Source organism: Kryptolebias marmoratus, linkage group LG8, assembly GCF_001649575.2.
Source record: "Kryptolebias marmoratus isolate JLee-2015 linkage group LG8, ASM164957v2, whole genome shotgun sequence".
NCBI classification, from domain to species: Eukaryota; Metazoa; Chordata; class Actinopteri; order Cyprinodontiformes; family Rivulidae; genus Kryptolebias; species Kryptolebias marmoratus.
The window spans coordinates 4498516-4513464 of NC_051437.1; the positions used below are offsets into that span (position 1 = coordinate 4498516).

At 43.9% G+C, this 14949-nt stretch overlaps 1 protein-coding gene across 1 annotated transcript; it reads left to right on the top strand.

Annotated features, from left to right (window-relative positions):
- The first annotated feature begins 1655 nt into the window (after nucleotides 1-1655).
- On the top strand, nucleotides 1656-13761 carry tspan31 (tetraspanin 31). Its single transcript, XM_017436475.3, has 6 exons — nucleotides 1656-1888; nucleotides 9014-9181; nucleotides 9421-9501; nucleotides 9625-9765; nucleotides 10508-10618; nucleotides 12167-13761. Exons 1-6 carry the CDS (start codon nucleotides 1826-1828, stop codon nucleotides 12239-12241), a joined length of 639 nt encoding a protein of 212 aa, XP_017291964.1. The 5' UTR covers nucleotides 1656-1825; the 3' UTR covers nucleotides 12242-13761.
- The last annotated feature ends 1188 nt before the right edge of the window (nucleotides 13762-14949 follow it).

The window sequence follows — 14949 nt, forward strand, 5'->3', positions numbered from 1 at the left end:
GACGTGAATTTACTTTTTACTTCAACACATTATAAAAATGTAGTGTAGTAGAAAGTACAGATACTTACTGTAAAATGTAGCGAAGTAAAAGTCGAAAGTACCCACGTTTAAAAATACTTAAGTAAAGTACAGATACATGAAAAACGTACTTAGGTACAGTAACGAAGTACTTGTACTTCGTTACATCCCACCACTGCTGCTACATCTATCACCACTGCTTTCTTCTGTATCTCATCTACACCACCATGTCTGGTTGGTTAGTCAGTTTGTCAGTCTGGATCTGGAAGTCCCACAGTATCTTAGCCCTGCCATTCTCCACCACCTTAGGTGGAGTCTCCCACTTTGACTGTGGGACTTCCAGTCCATACTTGGTACAGACGTTCCCGTACACTATTCCAACCACTTGGTTATGGCGTTCCATGTACGCTTTGCCTGCCTGCATCTTACATCCTGCTGGACTGTCTCAGAGACATCTTTACACAGCCTGCATCTTGGGTCCTGGCTGGTATGATAGACCCCAGCCTCTATTGCTCTCATGCTGCCATGATTAGTGCCTCTGTGCTGTCCTTCAGTCCTGCCCTTTCTAGCCACTGGTAGGATTTGTTGATATCAGCCACTTCCTCAATCTGCCAGTGGTACATACTGTGCAGGGGCTTGTCCTTCCATGATGGTTCCTTTTTCTCCTCTTCCACGTTGGGTTTCTGCTGCCTGAGACGTTCGCTCAGCAGATCGTCATTGGGGGCTTTTTTCCTGATGTACTCCAGGATCATGGGGGCTGGGGGCTGGGGGTGGGAGGGGGGGGCAGTGTGGGTGCAACTTTCAGTTGAAACTTGATGCAATTTATGGAAACAACGGAAGCGCTATAGACAACGTTGGCCCTGTGTTGTTGCTATTTTTTAAACTTATGGAGATTCTCCTGAGACTTCAGGAAGAAAGGCGCAGTGGAAGAAATGCTCTGGATGCCGTGATTGTTGTGCGGAGTAGGACAGCTGTTATCCGCCGGAGACTTCAGACTTTACTTTCAGCTGGGGGACAGACGGCATAAACGTTGCAGGGTAAGCTAACACTGTTATTTATAGTCCTACCGTTCGCTCTGTATGTTTGCATCTGGCCACACCCACGACCAATGAGTGAACAGGAGCTAAGCTTGCATCACCCATGAAAGCAGGGCTGGCCTGGCTGGCCCTACTCTGAAGCAGGGACCAAAAAAGCAGGGACCGGCCTCGAAAAACTGCCGGTGGAAACGTGCACACAGCAAGCCGAGTAGAGTGGAGCCGGGACCTTTAGAGCTGGTGGAAAAGGGGCATTAGTGTACAGTCTCAGGGTGCTGGACTTAAAGTGAAACCCTCCGTGCATTGTGAGGAGCTTTCGTGTCTTGATGTCAGTGGCTTCTATTTCCTCTGTTGGTCAGGTTATTAAACCAGCTGAGTATCTGATGACTGGCACTGCATGTGTTGGTGTGTGTGTGCGTGTGTATCAAGTAAACACCATGTAATTTCTATTCATTTATATCTTACTTTATACTTTTGTTTTATGTCATAATATATACCCACTTGTAGAAACAGAAACTTTTGGGATTTAAAAAGAATCCAAAGAATCCCTGTGAAAGAAAAATAGTGTCAGGGCTGTCGCTCCAGCAGCTCCTGAGCTCAGGAAGGAGGACTCCGTCCGCCACCCTGACGCTGTGCAGCGTGCTGCTGACGGAGTTAGCACGGCCTTTCCGCTGGTTGCAGATAGGCATCGGATCAGGCAGCGCAGCTCACAACCTGACAGCAGACATTTTTACTCTCGTTCTTTCACACAGCCGGGAAACCTAGTTTCAAATATGGTGTGCGGCGGCTTCACCTGTTCCAAGAACGCGCTGTGTTCCCTGAATGTTGTTTACATGGTGAGTATTCATTAATGGAAGCTAACCAGCTGCTGAATGAAGTGGCGTCATTCTGACGAAGAGCTAGCTTAGCATGTTAGCTTTAGCGCATAAAAAGTACTGATGTTGTCACATTTTACTTCACATGCCCTCTGGTTCCGTTGCACAAATGATTGGTTTGTATACTATCCTAATAATGAATAGTTTATAAGGTGTCACTATTTTTTCTAGCGTGGGTTTAGATAGAAATGTAGCGAGTAGTTGCCATTAGCCTGCTAGCTTTCGCCATTATGCGTATAAACTCTGCCGCTAGCTTCGAGGCTAGTGCGAAAGTTTTAGATGATTATCTGCTTTATTCACCGTGTTATCAGTCACAGAGCTCAGTCTCACCAGCACTAATCAGCTCATGTGTCCGCAGTCATGAGATGTTGTTGTCAGCTCAAGGGCTTCTTACTTACGTAAACTCACTGTGAATCTATTACGTTCATAACTAATTACAGGCTTGGCATTCATTGAAGAAATGCTTATCGCCTGCCGCAGTTCATGCCACAGTTTTAAACTGAGATCATCGTGTGGTGAGAAACTTGTAGCTGTTTCGGTCAAACCTTGAAAATAGCATTATTATGCGCAGTCACATGCGCTATCTCGATGACAGGCTCAGCGTTATGAACAACTCCGCTACTACCACATCAGAACTCTGTGTCTGTAAACATTAACTGAGTGGGAGCTACTCTGGTGTTGGTTAATATCGATTAGCTGTGGCGGCCATCTTGAATTGAATTGACTCCAAAAGTAAGTCAGCTGTAGATGTAAATCCAATGATTAATTTAATTAAAAGTAGTCTAGTGGTTTCTGAGATATTTTGCTAACAGACACACACACAGGCAAAAACATTATTCGTCTTTTGATGGTAGGTGATAAAAACACATATCCAACTATTTATTAAATTTTTTTATCTGCTTTTTAGAGAGAACTGGAATTATTAGGTCACATTTATTCAGGCTTAATGTTAGGCTATAATATAAACAATCTGTGATACTCACAGTAAGGTTTCACACACTTAAAAATGAACTGAAAAATGAAAAGGTGTCTTCATCTTTCTTACATAATTAGTACTTTAATAGTTCATCATCTACCAACAGTTTGGTTTAGATGTAACACTGTAAAATTAAATGTGCCCTGACTTCATTTACTGTTGACTCCTAATAAGATATTTTATTTTGTGAAGTTTTGCCTTTAAGGGTACGGTATTTTGGTTGCAATAGGCAGGTAGACTGAGTAATCAAACATATTAAACAAAACCTTCCTTCAAAAATGAAATTTCCTTATAAGTCTGCCATTTCTGACAAACAATAGTGAACTGTGTCATCATCTCACCTGAAGAGTGAGGCTGTGACAAAATGCTTCAAACTTTGCTGTCCCAGTCGACCTAATGCTAAAAGAATTTAAAACACGGATCTATTCAGAAAACTGAAACCTGCACACATTCACAGCTGACGTCCTGCAGCACATACCTGACTGAGATGATCCCCATGTGAACAAAACGTTCTGAAATAGAGAAAAGTCTTCCAGTAATAGTCCACTAGTGTTGCTCATATTACAACTGAGATGTTTTGGAAGGACTTCAGTCTGGGCCCTCTATGGTGTAAAATATGACCTCCGTTTGGACACCAGTGCTGCAGAGGACAACACTTACTGTGGTTTTAGGTTCACCTGTTTTGTTTGAACTTTGCCGTGGTTTTCAAAGTTTGAGAGGTGAATGATAGTTCATTTGAGCAACTGCCTAGTGTCTGGGAATATTGTTAGAAACAGTGAGACTGTGTTTATTCAGTTTGATTACCAACCAGGTCTCCTTGGCGAATCCATGTTGCAGGTTCGCAGTCAGGGTGATCTTGCTGCAGTACGATGTAGGGCTGCCACAATAGGCGTCATCGATGATTCTGACTATTCGCCGCACCCTGATATGTTAATAATTTATTAGTTTTAGGTCTCCATTATAACAAATAATCCCTGCTAGTTCTTGTCTGTCAGCACTGGTTAACAAAGGTCTGTAAAAGTTAAAGGAAGATGTGTGTTACTGAGAATTGTAACTCTGTAGCAAGTTGTGAAAATGTGTTGAAACTAACTTTTGAGTTACACAAAGCAACACAAAGCTTTGGGTAAGTAGAGTAGTGGTCATTACTAATGAGAAATAAAGGGTGAACCCTGAAATAGTTGGAAATACTTCATGTGTTATTTTAGGAGATGAGAGGATAATTGAAGCACAAAAAAACATGCAAGTCTAAATACTCAAGGTTCTGTTTGTAAAAACCTTAGAACTGTCCATGAAAACCGTTATTTCCAGCCCCTGAGAAAAGTTTTCAATTTTTTATAGATAGATCCATCCATCCATCCATCTAGATATTGTTTTTTTGAAGGCTTCAACATACAGATTTTATCTTTGACTTTGAGAATTTCCTTTTTTTTTTACCTCTGTGTTGTTTATTTCGACCAACTAATAAATGGAGAAAGTAACAGCTGCACAAATGTAATCCTAACCCAGCAGTCTCCTTAAATGATGAGGGCTGATATGGAAGTTATCTCTACAAGACAAACACATCGCAATTTCTGCCTGTGGTAGACCTCGACAGAAGTAAAACTGATGCGTTCATCTATGCCAGGTTCTCCACGATCTGACATTTTTAGCTTGAGTCCGTTCTTGGAAAGGTTTTAAGAACACTGAGAAACGAAAGTTATGTATGTAACTACGGTTCTATGAATCCCGGATGACCGCCAGAGGGTGGTGCTGAAAGCACTGAATGTTCCCTTCGCACATGCGTCGTTCAAGTAGTAATACCAACAGAGTCACATCTGTGACACGTCGGATGATCACCCAGTCTATATATACTGACGTCATCCAAGGCTTTGTTCCTGCAGAATCTTCTCGCGACAGAGAAACTCTGGCGGTCATCCGGGATTCATAGAACCGTAGTTACATACGTAACTTTCGTTCTATTTCATCCCTACTGACTGCCAGAGGGCTGTGCTGAAAGCACTGAATGACTAATACCAGCGATGTCACAAGGAAACCTGAGCCCAAACTCACTGAGGAGACGCTGAGGACCCTTGCAGAAGAACCTGACTCAGGGGATGAGGGGTGGCCACATTAACCCTGTAAAATCTGGTGAATGTGCTTTGAGAAGCCCATGATGCAGCAGCACATCTTGTGTCCAGCGGAACCCCTGCCCTCATAGCTGACAAGGAAGCGGAGACGCTCCGGATAGAGTGTGCCTTTACGCCGATCGGCAGGGAGCAGCATCCCACATTGTTGGCGTGGCAGATGACATCCACAATCCAGTGGGAGAGGCGCTGCTTGGAAAGAGGACAACCTAGCCTTGGACCTCCATAGCACAAGAACAGCTGGTCTGAGTGTCGTATACCTGCAGTAGATGCAATGTATGCCTCCAGTGCCCTGACTGGGCACAATAATTCGGGCCTATCCCCAGCCACTCCTGATGTAGGCCGAAACCTTGCCAATCTCAGTGGCTAGTTACAATGAGAACATGATAGCACCTTAGGCACAAATGCAGTGTTGGGCCACAAGGTAACACCAGAGCCATCCGGAACCCATCTGACCTGAGGGACTGACAGAAAGAGCATGTAGCTCCCCAACCCTCTTAGCTGAGACGATAGCTAACAAAAAGGCAGTCTTACAAGAGAGCCACTTTAGGTCCGCCTGCACCAAAGGAGACCCTCGGGGAGAGATAGAGGCCAAACGGGAGCACCCGGAACTGCCAACTGCGACCCCGATAGGCAAACCGGAGAAACAGGTGATGCTCTGTTGCCATAGGTACATGAGAGTACGCATCTGTCAGGTTTATTAAGGTAAACGACTCGTCCCTGGTAACAGTCTGAAGAATGAGCATGTGAAAGGGCAGTACCTTTAAGTACTGATTCAGTCCCCCAAGATCCAAAATGGGACGAAATCCACCCGTCTTTTTGGGCACGAGGAAGTATGTTGAATAGGAGCCCCATGGTTGCTGCAGAGGGTCCACTGCCTCGATTGCACCCTTGGCCAGGAGGGTGGAAAGCTCCTGGTCCAGTGCTCGAGCTTTCACCGGGTTGGCAATTACTGTCACCCTGACCCGGCATGACATGTGAGGCCGCCGTCAGAACTGTAGCCGGTAACCATGGGTCAGAGTGGCAATCACCCATGGAGCTGAGCTGCTGATGAGAAAAATATCTGACGGTTGGCCTGGTGGCATCACCGCCTGTCCCCATGGCCCCTAGGGGCCCTGGTGGGGCGGCGGCCAGAGTCTGCAGCACAGGCCTGCCTGGCTGGTTGGCGGACTGGCTTACGAAAGTCCCTGCTGAGTCTCTGCCGTGCAACCCAAGGATTAAATCCACTAGGCCGATCACAACCTCAAGGTGGCGGCTGAATACTGCAGCCTGAACAGTCCTTTCCAGTGCTTCCAAGGCAGCCAGACTAAACAACTCCCCAGGTACCACAGGAACACTACGGAGGGTCCGACGGCATGTTTCAGCCAAAGTAGACTGAGCCAGCCAGACCTGCGGAAGAGCTTGAACCAGAAAAGACATTACGCTCCCAAGCTCCCTGGTCATCAGTGCAAAAGCCTGATGTGCCGCATCACTAAAGCCAATTGCTGTCGTGGCACCACTAGTGTCTTGTAGGGATGAAGAGAGGGCAAACAGGTCCGCCAAAGAATTGCCCTGTCAGCCAGCACGCGCCCCGGCATTATAAGCTTTACAGAGGAAGTCATCTGTAACACGACATCGAGCCCGTGGGCACCGAACATCATGACGCAGAGCCTCATCTGATGACACAATGAGTGAGGCTATTGCAGGTCCAACCGCAGGCATACAATCCAGGCCTGCCTTAACCGACTCATGCATAGCTGCCAACACGCGACCATCCGTGGAGAGGCGTGAAAAGGCTCTAGGGTCCCGCCCACAGGCGTGTAACTCTTTAAGGTACTCCTCTGATGGGGAGACAGAAGGAATAAGGGGCCCGTCCGCGCCTTAAAAAGGTGCTTCCAGGAGCGGACTCCCCCATTTGCGGGACGTCCAGCTGCCTCAATGCTATACGCATGATGTCCCACATAGAGCTGTCACTAGCTGCACTCTGAGATAAAGAGTGAGCCAGTCTCTGCACGAGATGACTGTGCCTCCTCCTCACTCCTAAAGTGAGAGGCAGAGGCATCCATCAACTCTCGTGGAAAGGCCCTGATCAGACTTAGCTCGCCTCTTCTTAGGAGGCGCCACAGAAACTCTGGCCTCATTCTGGCACTTCGAGCGCCACCTGTCCAGAAGGTGGAAATTCATTGCCACCCCCGGGGCGCAATTGGGCCAGCCGAGTCACCCTCACAGCACAGGGCATGTAACTGCAGGTCATGCAGGGGCCTCCGACAGGGCCTCCTTCGGATGATCATGCCCAAGGTAGGCAGGGCACAGGTCGTGGCCATCATCTACCTGTAGCACGGCCCCACAATCCGCACAACAGTGGGAGCCATCCATGTTTGAAACTGACCTGGGTACAACCACAGGCAGAACGAACAGGCTAAGATCGGGAGATGGGGCAGTGATGCTACCGTCACAAATCACTATAAAATATAGCAACAGAGGGGCTGACACCGCCAGTTACGTACAAATAACAGGACGAAAAAAACAAAACTGGGAGAGGGGGCGAAAACGCTGCCGTCACCAATTAAAGCAAAATGCAAATGCCGTTAGTCAAGCTCCAAACACAGAAGTCAGGCGCTGTGAGTTGGGAGAGGAGGTGCAAACACTGTCACCACCAACAAACAGCAGAATTACCTTCAATGAAGATCAATCGTCGCAGCCCTTAGGAGGGCGACTCACCGCTACTCTCGCCAACAGGCAATTGGGCGTCCGCCGACGGTACGATTATCCAAGGCCGAAGCCATACAACAAACCGAACGCGAGAGGAAATGAGGAACAGAGCCTCGGATGACGTCAGTATATATAGACTGGGTGATCATCCGACGTGTCACAGGTGTGACTCTGTTGGTATTACTACTCGAACGACGCATGCGCGAAGGGAACATTCAGTGCTTTCAGCACCGTCCTCTGGCGGTCAGTAGGGATGAAATAGAACTGATCATAAGCATTCAAGAAAAGATAATTATCTCGTTATCTCAAGAAAACGTAATCGTTGTTTTGTGAGAAATAACTTGTGATCTCGAGAAAACCATCAGAAAAAATGTTTATACAGAACACGTCTGCTCTTGACTTTCTTATGAAAGAGCAGGAACTTGTGAAGTCTTGTAAATTCACAATAAAGGTAAAAATAAACACCTTTATCAGACCATTATACAAATATGGTTCTATGACTTGTGTTTTTACAGATTTTTACAGATGTTTCTTCTTCCAACTTCTGTTTTTCTTAATTTTTCATGCTTATTTGTCTAAGTTCCATTTTTTATCATGTAATTACAATATATTTACTTAAAAGCCGACTATTTATAAGTTAGATTAATAAAACTTTACCAGTTCAATAGAAAAATATGTGAAAACTATTGAATAGTGACAAATTTAGGAAAAATACAACCAACAGTGGTTCAGTCTAACAGAACATTTAGTGCTTTAAGAGTGCTTGCAGATCTGACTAACTCAGTTCTAAATATTGTATTGTGTGAAAAACATCTAAAGTGTTAAGACAGACAGATTTATCAGAGCTCATGTTCATTTGAACAAACTTTATGACATTCAGCGTTTTACAGTAGATTCTGTTGCATTGATCCAGTTCTCTGTCTGTAGTTTGTACACTGTAGAGATCACAGGGCTCTGTGTAACTTACCAATTAAAGAAGCAAAACAAACAAGAATGTAGTTTTGTTTTTTATTGTGTTTAAGATGATCACAAACAATGCAGCTCTTTCAGATAATGAGCATTATGAGTCAGCGGCCTGTGAACCAGTTCACACCAAGCTTAAAATATTTGCTGGCCTGCCCCACACGTAACCTCCACCCATCATAATGGCCCATAAAGTCTGGTGATTACAAGTTTATGGTGGCGTTAATCATGCGTTCATGCTGTGAGATGAACACTTTGTGATGAACTTTGTTCAGTCCGATGTGTCTCACTGCAGCCAGCTGTGGGTAACTCCTTCTCTTCTGCTGATTCCAGCTCGTTGGGCTCCTACTGATTGGTGTTGCAGCATGGGGGAAAGGTTTTGGCTTGGTGTCGAGCATCCACATCATCGGAGGGGTCATAGCAGTGGGTGTCTTCCTTCTGCTCATCGCCATTGTAGGGCTCATCGGAGCGGTACACCACCACCAAGTCATGCTCTTCTTTGTATCCTTTCCTTTAACTGGAGCAGACTGAATCATCCCAGATTTTTAATCTTTAGTTTTCTAATGAATGTTTGGTTTGTCCCTTTGTGGGACTTCTTCATAGTATGCATTACACTGTTAATTTTAGCTCAAATGTTAGGTATTTAATAAACAAACTAATATATTTTAATCGTTTTAAGGTCAGTCTTTGTTTTGTTTTTTTCTTCTCGTTGTTGCATTGTTTCTTTGACTTTCCTACAGTACATGGTCATTCTGTTCATTGTGTTCCTGTTCCAATTTGGAGTTTCATGTTCTTGTTTGGCCATGAACCAAAGACAGCAAGTGAGTTAACTATTTTTGATTTAAAATACAAAGGAAAGAATTATCTTTGTATAAATCTTTGTATAAATGGATTTTGAAAATATTGTGTGTATTTATTTATTTATTTTTGTTTTTCTTTTCCAGGTGGTGCTTCTGAACTCAACCTGGGGGATGCTGGAGAACAATACCAAGATCGACCTGGAGAACCAGCTGAATTGCTGTGGGCTGTTTAACAACAGTGACAGCACCCCACTGTATGAAGCTGATTTGCAAAGTTGCACTGCTGTAAGTTTTAAATGTCATACTTATCATTGTTGAACAAAGTGGACCTTTTTTCCCCCAGAATAAATTGTGGAAGCTTAGACCCTGTTTACACAGCACCATTTTAAAGTGAACCCGTAACATTTCTGTTGTGTTTCAGCCATCTGTGTACACAACAACAGCAACGGTTTTCTCTGTCATCGAAACTTTTTGAATCCAGGTCTCAGAGTGGAAATTTTTGGAAACGCCCAGTGTCTGTGTGAAATCCTTCGGGCACACTACAGACGGCTGCAGTCAACAGTTTTTCTGCGCTCGCTTGAGTAGATGAACAGCAGTAATAATGGTTGATCACAGAGTGCTGTTTGTGCTGCTCACTCTTTTTATTTTAGCTTCTGACACGGAGCTACACCATCTCTTGGGACAGAGGCCGGTCCAAGCAAACATGATGTGTATTCACCAGCTTGGATGAAACAGTTCTCGTGATTGAGACTAAAGTGTCTGCACACATGTCATTGAAATACAAAGATCCACAGATCTACAGCAGATTCAACATTTTTTGCGGTCTTTTCTAAATAGTGATTGTGATCTCAGCAATGCCGTGTAAATGTATGACGTTTTCACAATTACCATCAGAAAATCTATGTTTCCTGGAGATCATTCTGATACTGGCTTAGATGACGAACTATTGACTAATCCCGCTGATCACTAAATGGATTTTTTTTTGTTATTGAGGTTTTTTTCTACATCTGTATGTCTTACACTCCAGAGCTGCAAAAAGGAAAGTAAGTGTTTAGCCTGTGGGGATAAGATGCTGCATCATGCAACAGAGGCTCTAAAGATCCTTGGGGGCGTTGGTCTGTTCTTCAGCTTCTCAGAGGTAAGAGTTCATTTCCCAAACACGCTGTGCAGCCTCCAAGGTTACACATTGTTTTCACTAGTATACGTATTTAGACAAATTGGTGTGTTTTCTTTCATCGGCATTATATCTCTGAGAGCTACCATTAGCTTTAAGATTTTTTAACTGATAGTTGTCTAGTTAGGTGCCTGTAAATCAGCTACTTTTTCCTCAGAAGTTGCATGCGGGGTAAACAGTTATCCCATTGTTATTCCTCTGTGACATTTGAGTTCAATGAACCCTAGGCTTCAGAATCACATTGTTCTTATGTATTTGGTCAGGTTTTGTGGAGCTAATGTCAAACTGTTGTTGACTAATTTTCACACAGTCCATTCCATTATTCATTTGTTCCGTTGTTCACCTAGTAGGGTTAACTAATGCACCAGTGACTCTCAAACTTCTACTCTTAAGTTGGAGCTAAAAAAGACAATAAAATCAGTTTTATCCTGAGTGGTGGACACAAGAACAAAGAGGAACTATCCTTAATAATGAGTTTTCTTGTAGTCTGAACACACCTGTTGTATGGGAGGGGCATAGTCTAACTGAAGGCCTGGCATATGATAAAATCTTAAAACCACACGTTTAACCTCAGTCAGCCCAGCACAGATCTAATTCAGAAGATATTTTGTCTTGTCATCTTTTTTATTTTTAGTTGCAGCATATGTGAAATAGGACTTCAGGGGAAAGCAATTCTTTTTCCATTTGCTGTCTGGTAATCTGTATGGGTGGGAATCTTTAGGCACCTCACAATTTATTTTGATACAGTTTCATAAAACTGTAAAGCATTTATAACACGATTATTCATGATTTATGCTTCAAACTAAATCCTGAGCATAGCATCTCTCTGAAACAACAGTATTTTTGTTCTCACGCTGCAGTATTAAAAGAGTTTTCAAACAAAAGTTTGGGAATTAAATGAAAGAAGTTCAAATGTTGAGTACAGTGACATAAGATTCTGATTCATCATGCTAAAGCTATCTTACCCGCTTTCTTCAGTGTTTCCATGACTTTGTTTGAATGCAGACAAATTTTTCACAACATCAGTTGCAGTGAATTTTGTAATTCTCTTCAGCTTTTCGATGATAGGTGGAAACTTTGATGTGTCGCTCGACGATCCTCTGTTAGCAACGGCAGTTTTCTCTTCTTCCTCCTCCAGGTGGAAACGTGTACAGAACTGGCATATAGTGGAGCTCTTGTCAACATAGTTTTGTTCTTTTAACTTCATAGGAACCAAAGTACTTCCAAACATTGGTTTTCAATGCAGAAGGAGCAGTCTGTATGTCTCAGCCAGCCATCTTGTTCTTGTCTCTGTTGTGTGAGCGCCATAAATTCTCCGCCAGCTGAATTTTCGCACTTCGCAGTTCCACCTTTTGCATTCCTCAACATGACATAAAATAATGATTTCTGACATGATTCACTGTTCATGTCCACATAGCGAAGCATTAAAAAATAGATTCTAACCTTTACCCCAACGACATGCAGCATAAAGCCTTTTAATAATCTTTGTTGTCTGTCATCCTTCTCCCACAGATCCTGGGAGTGTGGCTGGCTGTGCGCTACAGAAACCAGAAGGATCCACGAGCAAACCCAAGTGCTTTCCTATAGTCTGACCCACATCACAGCAAAGAAAAGGCAGTTTTCGACACACTGGTACACCCACAATAACATACATTAAGAGGCAGACACTCAGGCATAAAAATACAGTCACAGCAACACAGAATGGATGATTGTACTCAGCACCTGACCAACACTGAGAAACAAAATGCACAAGTTTACGGGAGACTACAACCACCTGTTCAGACCTGGGAACTCGTGTATGAAAGGATGACTTGTAATACTGACAAGTTTTACTGGTCCGGCCTTGATTTGAGTACCAGATTTTTCGATTCCAGCCTGTTTACAAAAGGTTCTGACAAATTTCTGCATGTGTTCTGCACCCGCGCACACAATCTCATTCCACACACCAACAAATGACTGTACAACAATTCACTTGTATGCACCTTGAAATTTCCCTCTTGTCTCTTGTGTAATGCCACCACATAACAAATAATGTACTCATCTGATCAGTGCTGTCAGTGATATGTACCCAAACATGTCCGCTGGGGGGAGAAGCAAGGCACTGTTTTGAAATGTAGTGTGAAGTAGTTTTTGAACTGTATGTAGTTGTTTTATTCTCCACACATCCGAAATGTCAGGAGTAGGCTTTAGGAAGGTGATTTTAGGTTATTTAGTTGCTAGTGATTTGGTTTCAAATGTTTGTGAACTGTGACTGAGCCAACTAACTTACAGTAAGCGACATTCAGATGCCACAGACTGCAGCCTTGATGTTGTACATAATTTTATTTAAAATGCTGTAGCTCAGAAATCATTCTTGATGGATTTGCCGTACAGTCATCCACACTTCCTGTGTTTTGTTCTTCTGTGTCGCACGGTGACGTTGCGTAGTATAGATCCTGGTAGTAGAAAAGTGGAGTCCGGTACAGTTTGTTACCGCTTATGTAACTGGAAGAAATCTAAAAAATCTAACATTATTTTGTGTTGTTTTCCAAAACAAAACAAACAAAAAAAGATTAATTTAGTCTCAAATGGCTTATTGCGAACTCATGTTTTCTTTTATTGTGTTAATTGTGAAAATGTGCTTCTTGATGCAATTCTATTTTAAATATTTTTGAAAGCAGTGACTCATTTGTGCAGTTTTTGTGTTTTTGTTGCCATCAGCTTTTACATTTATCAGTGTTAAATTCTTTGTATATTATGCCTGTTAAATCTATTTAAGTTTGCACATTGAGCTGATTTGGTAGGTTTGATGACAAAATGTTTCTCTATGTAACATTTTCTGTTGATAAATAATTGCTTATTAATGTTTTTTTTTCCTTAAGAAATGCTTTTTAATTTAAAAGACTAACATAAAATGTAATGAAATGTCTTACTTGAACCTGTCATTTTTGCTGATGTGAGTTTCATGCTGCTGGTTTGAGTTTCTCGTTGGTGTAAATAAAACATTTTGACAGTTCTTATGCCATATATGACATATTTACTTTGAATTGGTGTGCACTTGTTATTGAAATGTATCTTGAACTTTTGAGACTCAATTTTCCAAATAATAAAATTTAAATAGCAATTTGTTTCATTGTTGTTTTTTAATTTAAACATTGATATTTTGCACATTTAGGAACCTTTAGCTATGTTCGTTATTGTCCATAACGAACACCATGATCAAACATAAGGGTGTCCATATGTGCTCTTGGCACCAGGACACCCTAGGTCGCAGTTCAATGATCAACTTTGTTGTCGTTTCATCTGATCTGCGGCCGCATGTTTTGGACACTCGGGTGAAGAGAGGGGCGGAGCTGTCAACTGACCACTACCTGGTGGTGAGTTGGCTCCGGTGGTGGGGGAGGATGCAGGTCAGACCTGGCAGGCCCAAACGTATTGTGAGGGTCTGTTGGGAACGTCTGGCAGAGTCTCCTGTTAGGCGGAGCTTTAACTCCCACCTCCGGGAGGACTTTGAACATGTTCCAGGGGAGGTGGGGGATATTGAGTCCAAGTGGGCCATGTTTCGTGCCTCCATTGTTGAGGTGGCTTATCGGAGCTGTGGCTGCAAGGTAGTTGGTGCCTGTTGCGGCGGCAACCCTCCAACCCGCTGGTAGACACTGGCGGTGAGGGATGCTGTCTGGCTGAAGGAGTCCTATAGGGCCTTCTTGGCCTGTGGAACTCCAGAAGCAGCTGACGGGTACTGGCAATCAAAGCGGCATGCAGCCCGGGTGGTCACTGAGGCAAGAACTCAGGTATGGGAGGATTTCGAAGAGGCCATGGAGAAAGACTTCTGCACGGCTTCGAGGCGATTCTGGTCCACCATGCGGCATCTCAGGAGGGGAAAGCAGTGCAGCACCAACATTGTTTATAGTAGGGGTGTTGTGCTTCTGACCTCAACTCGGGACGTCGTTGGTCGGTGGGCGGAATACTTCGAAGACCTCAATCCCACCAGCACGTCTTCCATTGAGAAGGCGGAGCCTGGGGATTTTGGGTCAGGCTTTCCAATCTCCGGTGCTGAGGTCACCGAGGTGGTTAAAAAGCTCCTCGGTGGCAAGGCTCCGGAGGGTGGATGAGATTTGCCCGGAGTTCCTTAAGGCCCTGGATGTTGTAGGGTTGTGTTGGTTAACGCGACTCTGCAATATTGCGTGGACATCGGGGGCAGTTCCTCTGGATTGGCAGACCGGGGTGGTGGTCCCCTTATTCAAAACGGGGGACCGGAGGGTGTGTTCCAACTACAGAGGGATCACACACTTAAGCCTCCCTGGTAAGGTCTATTC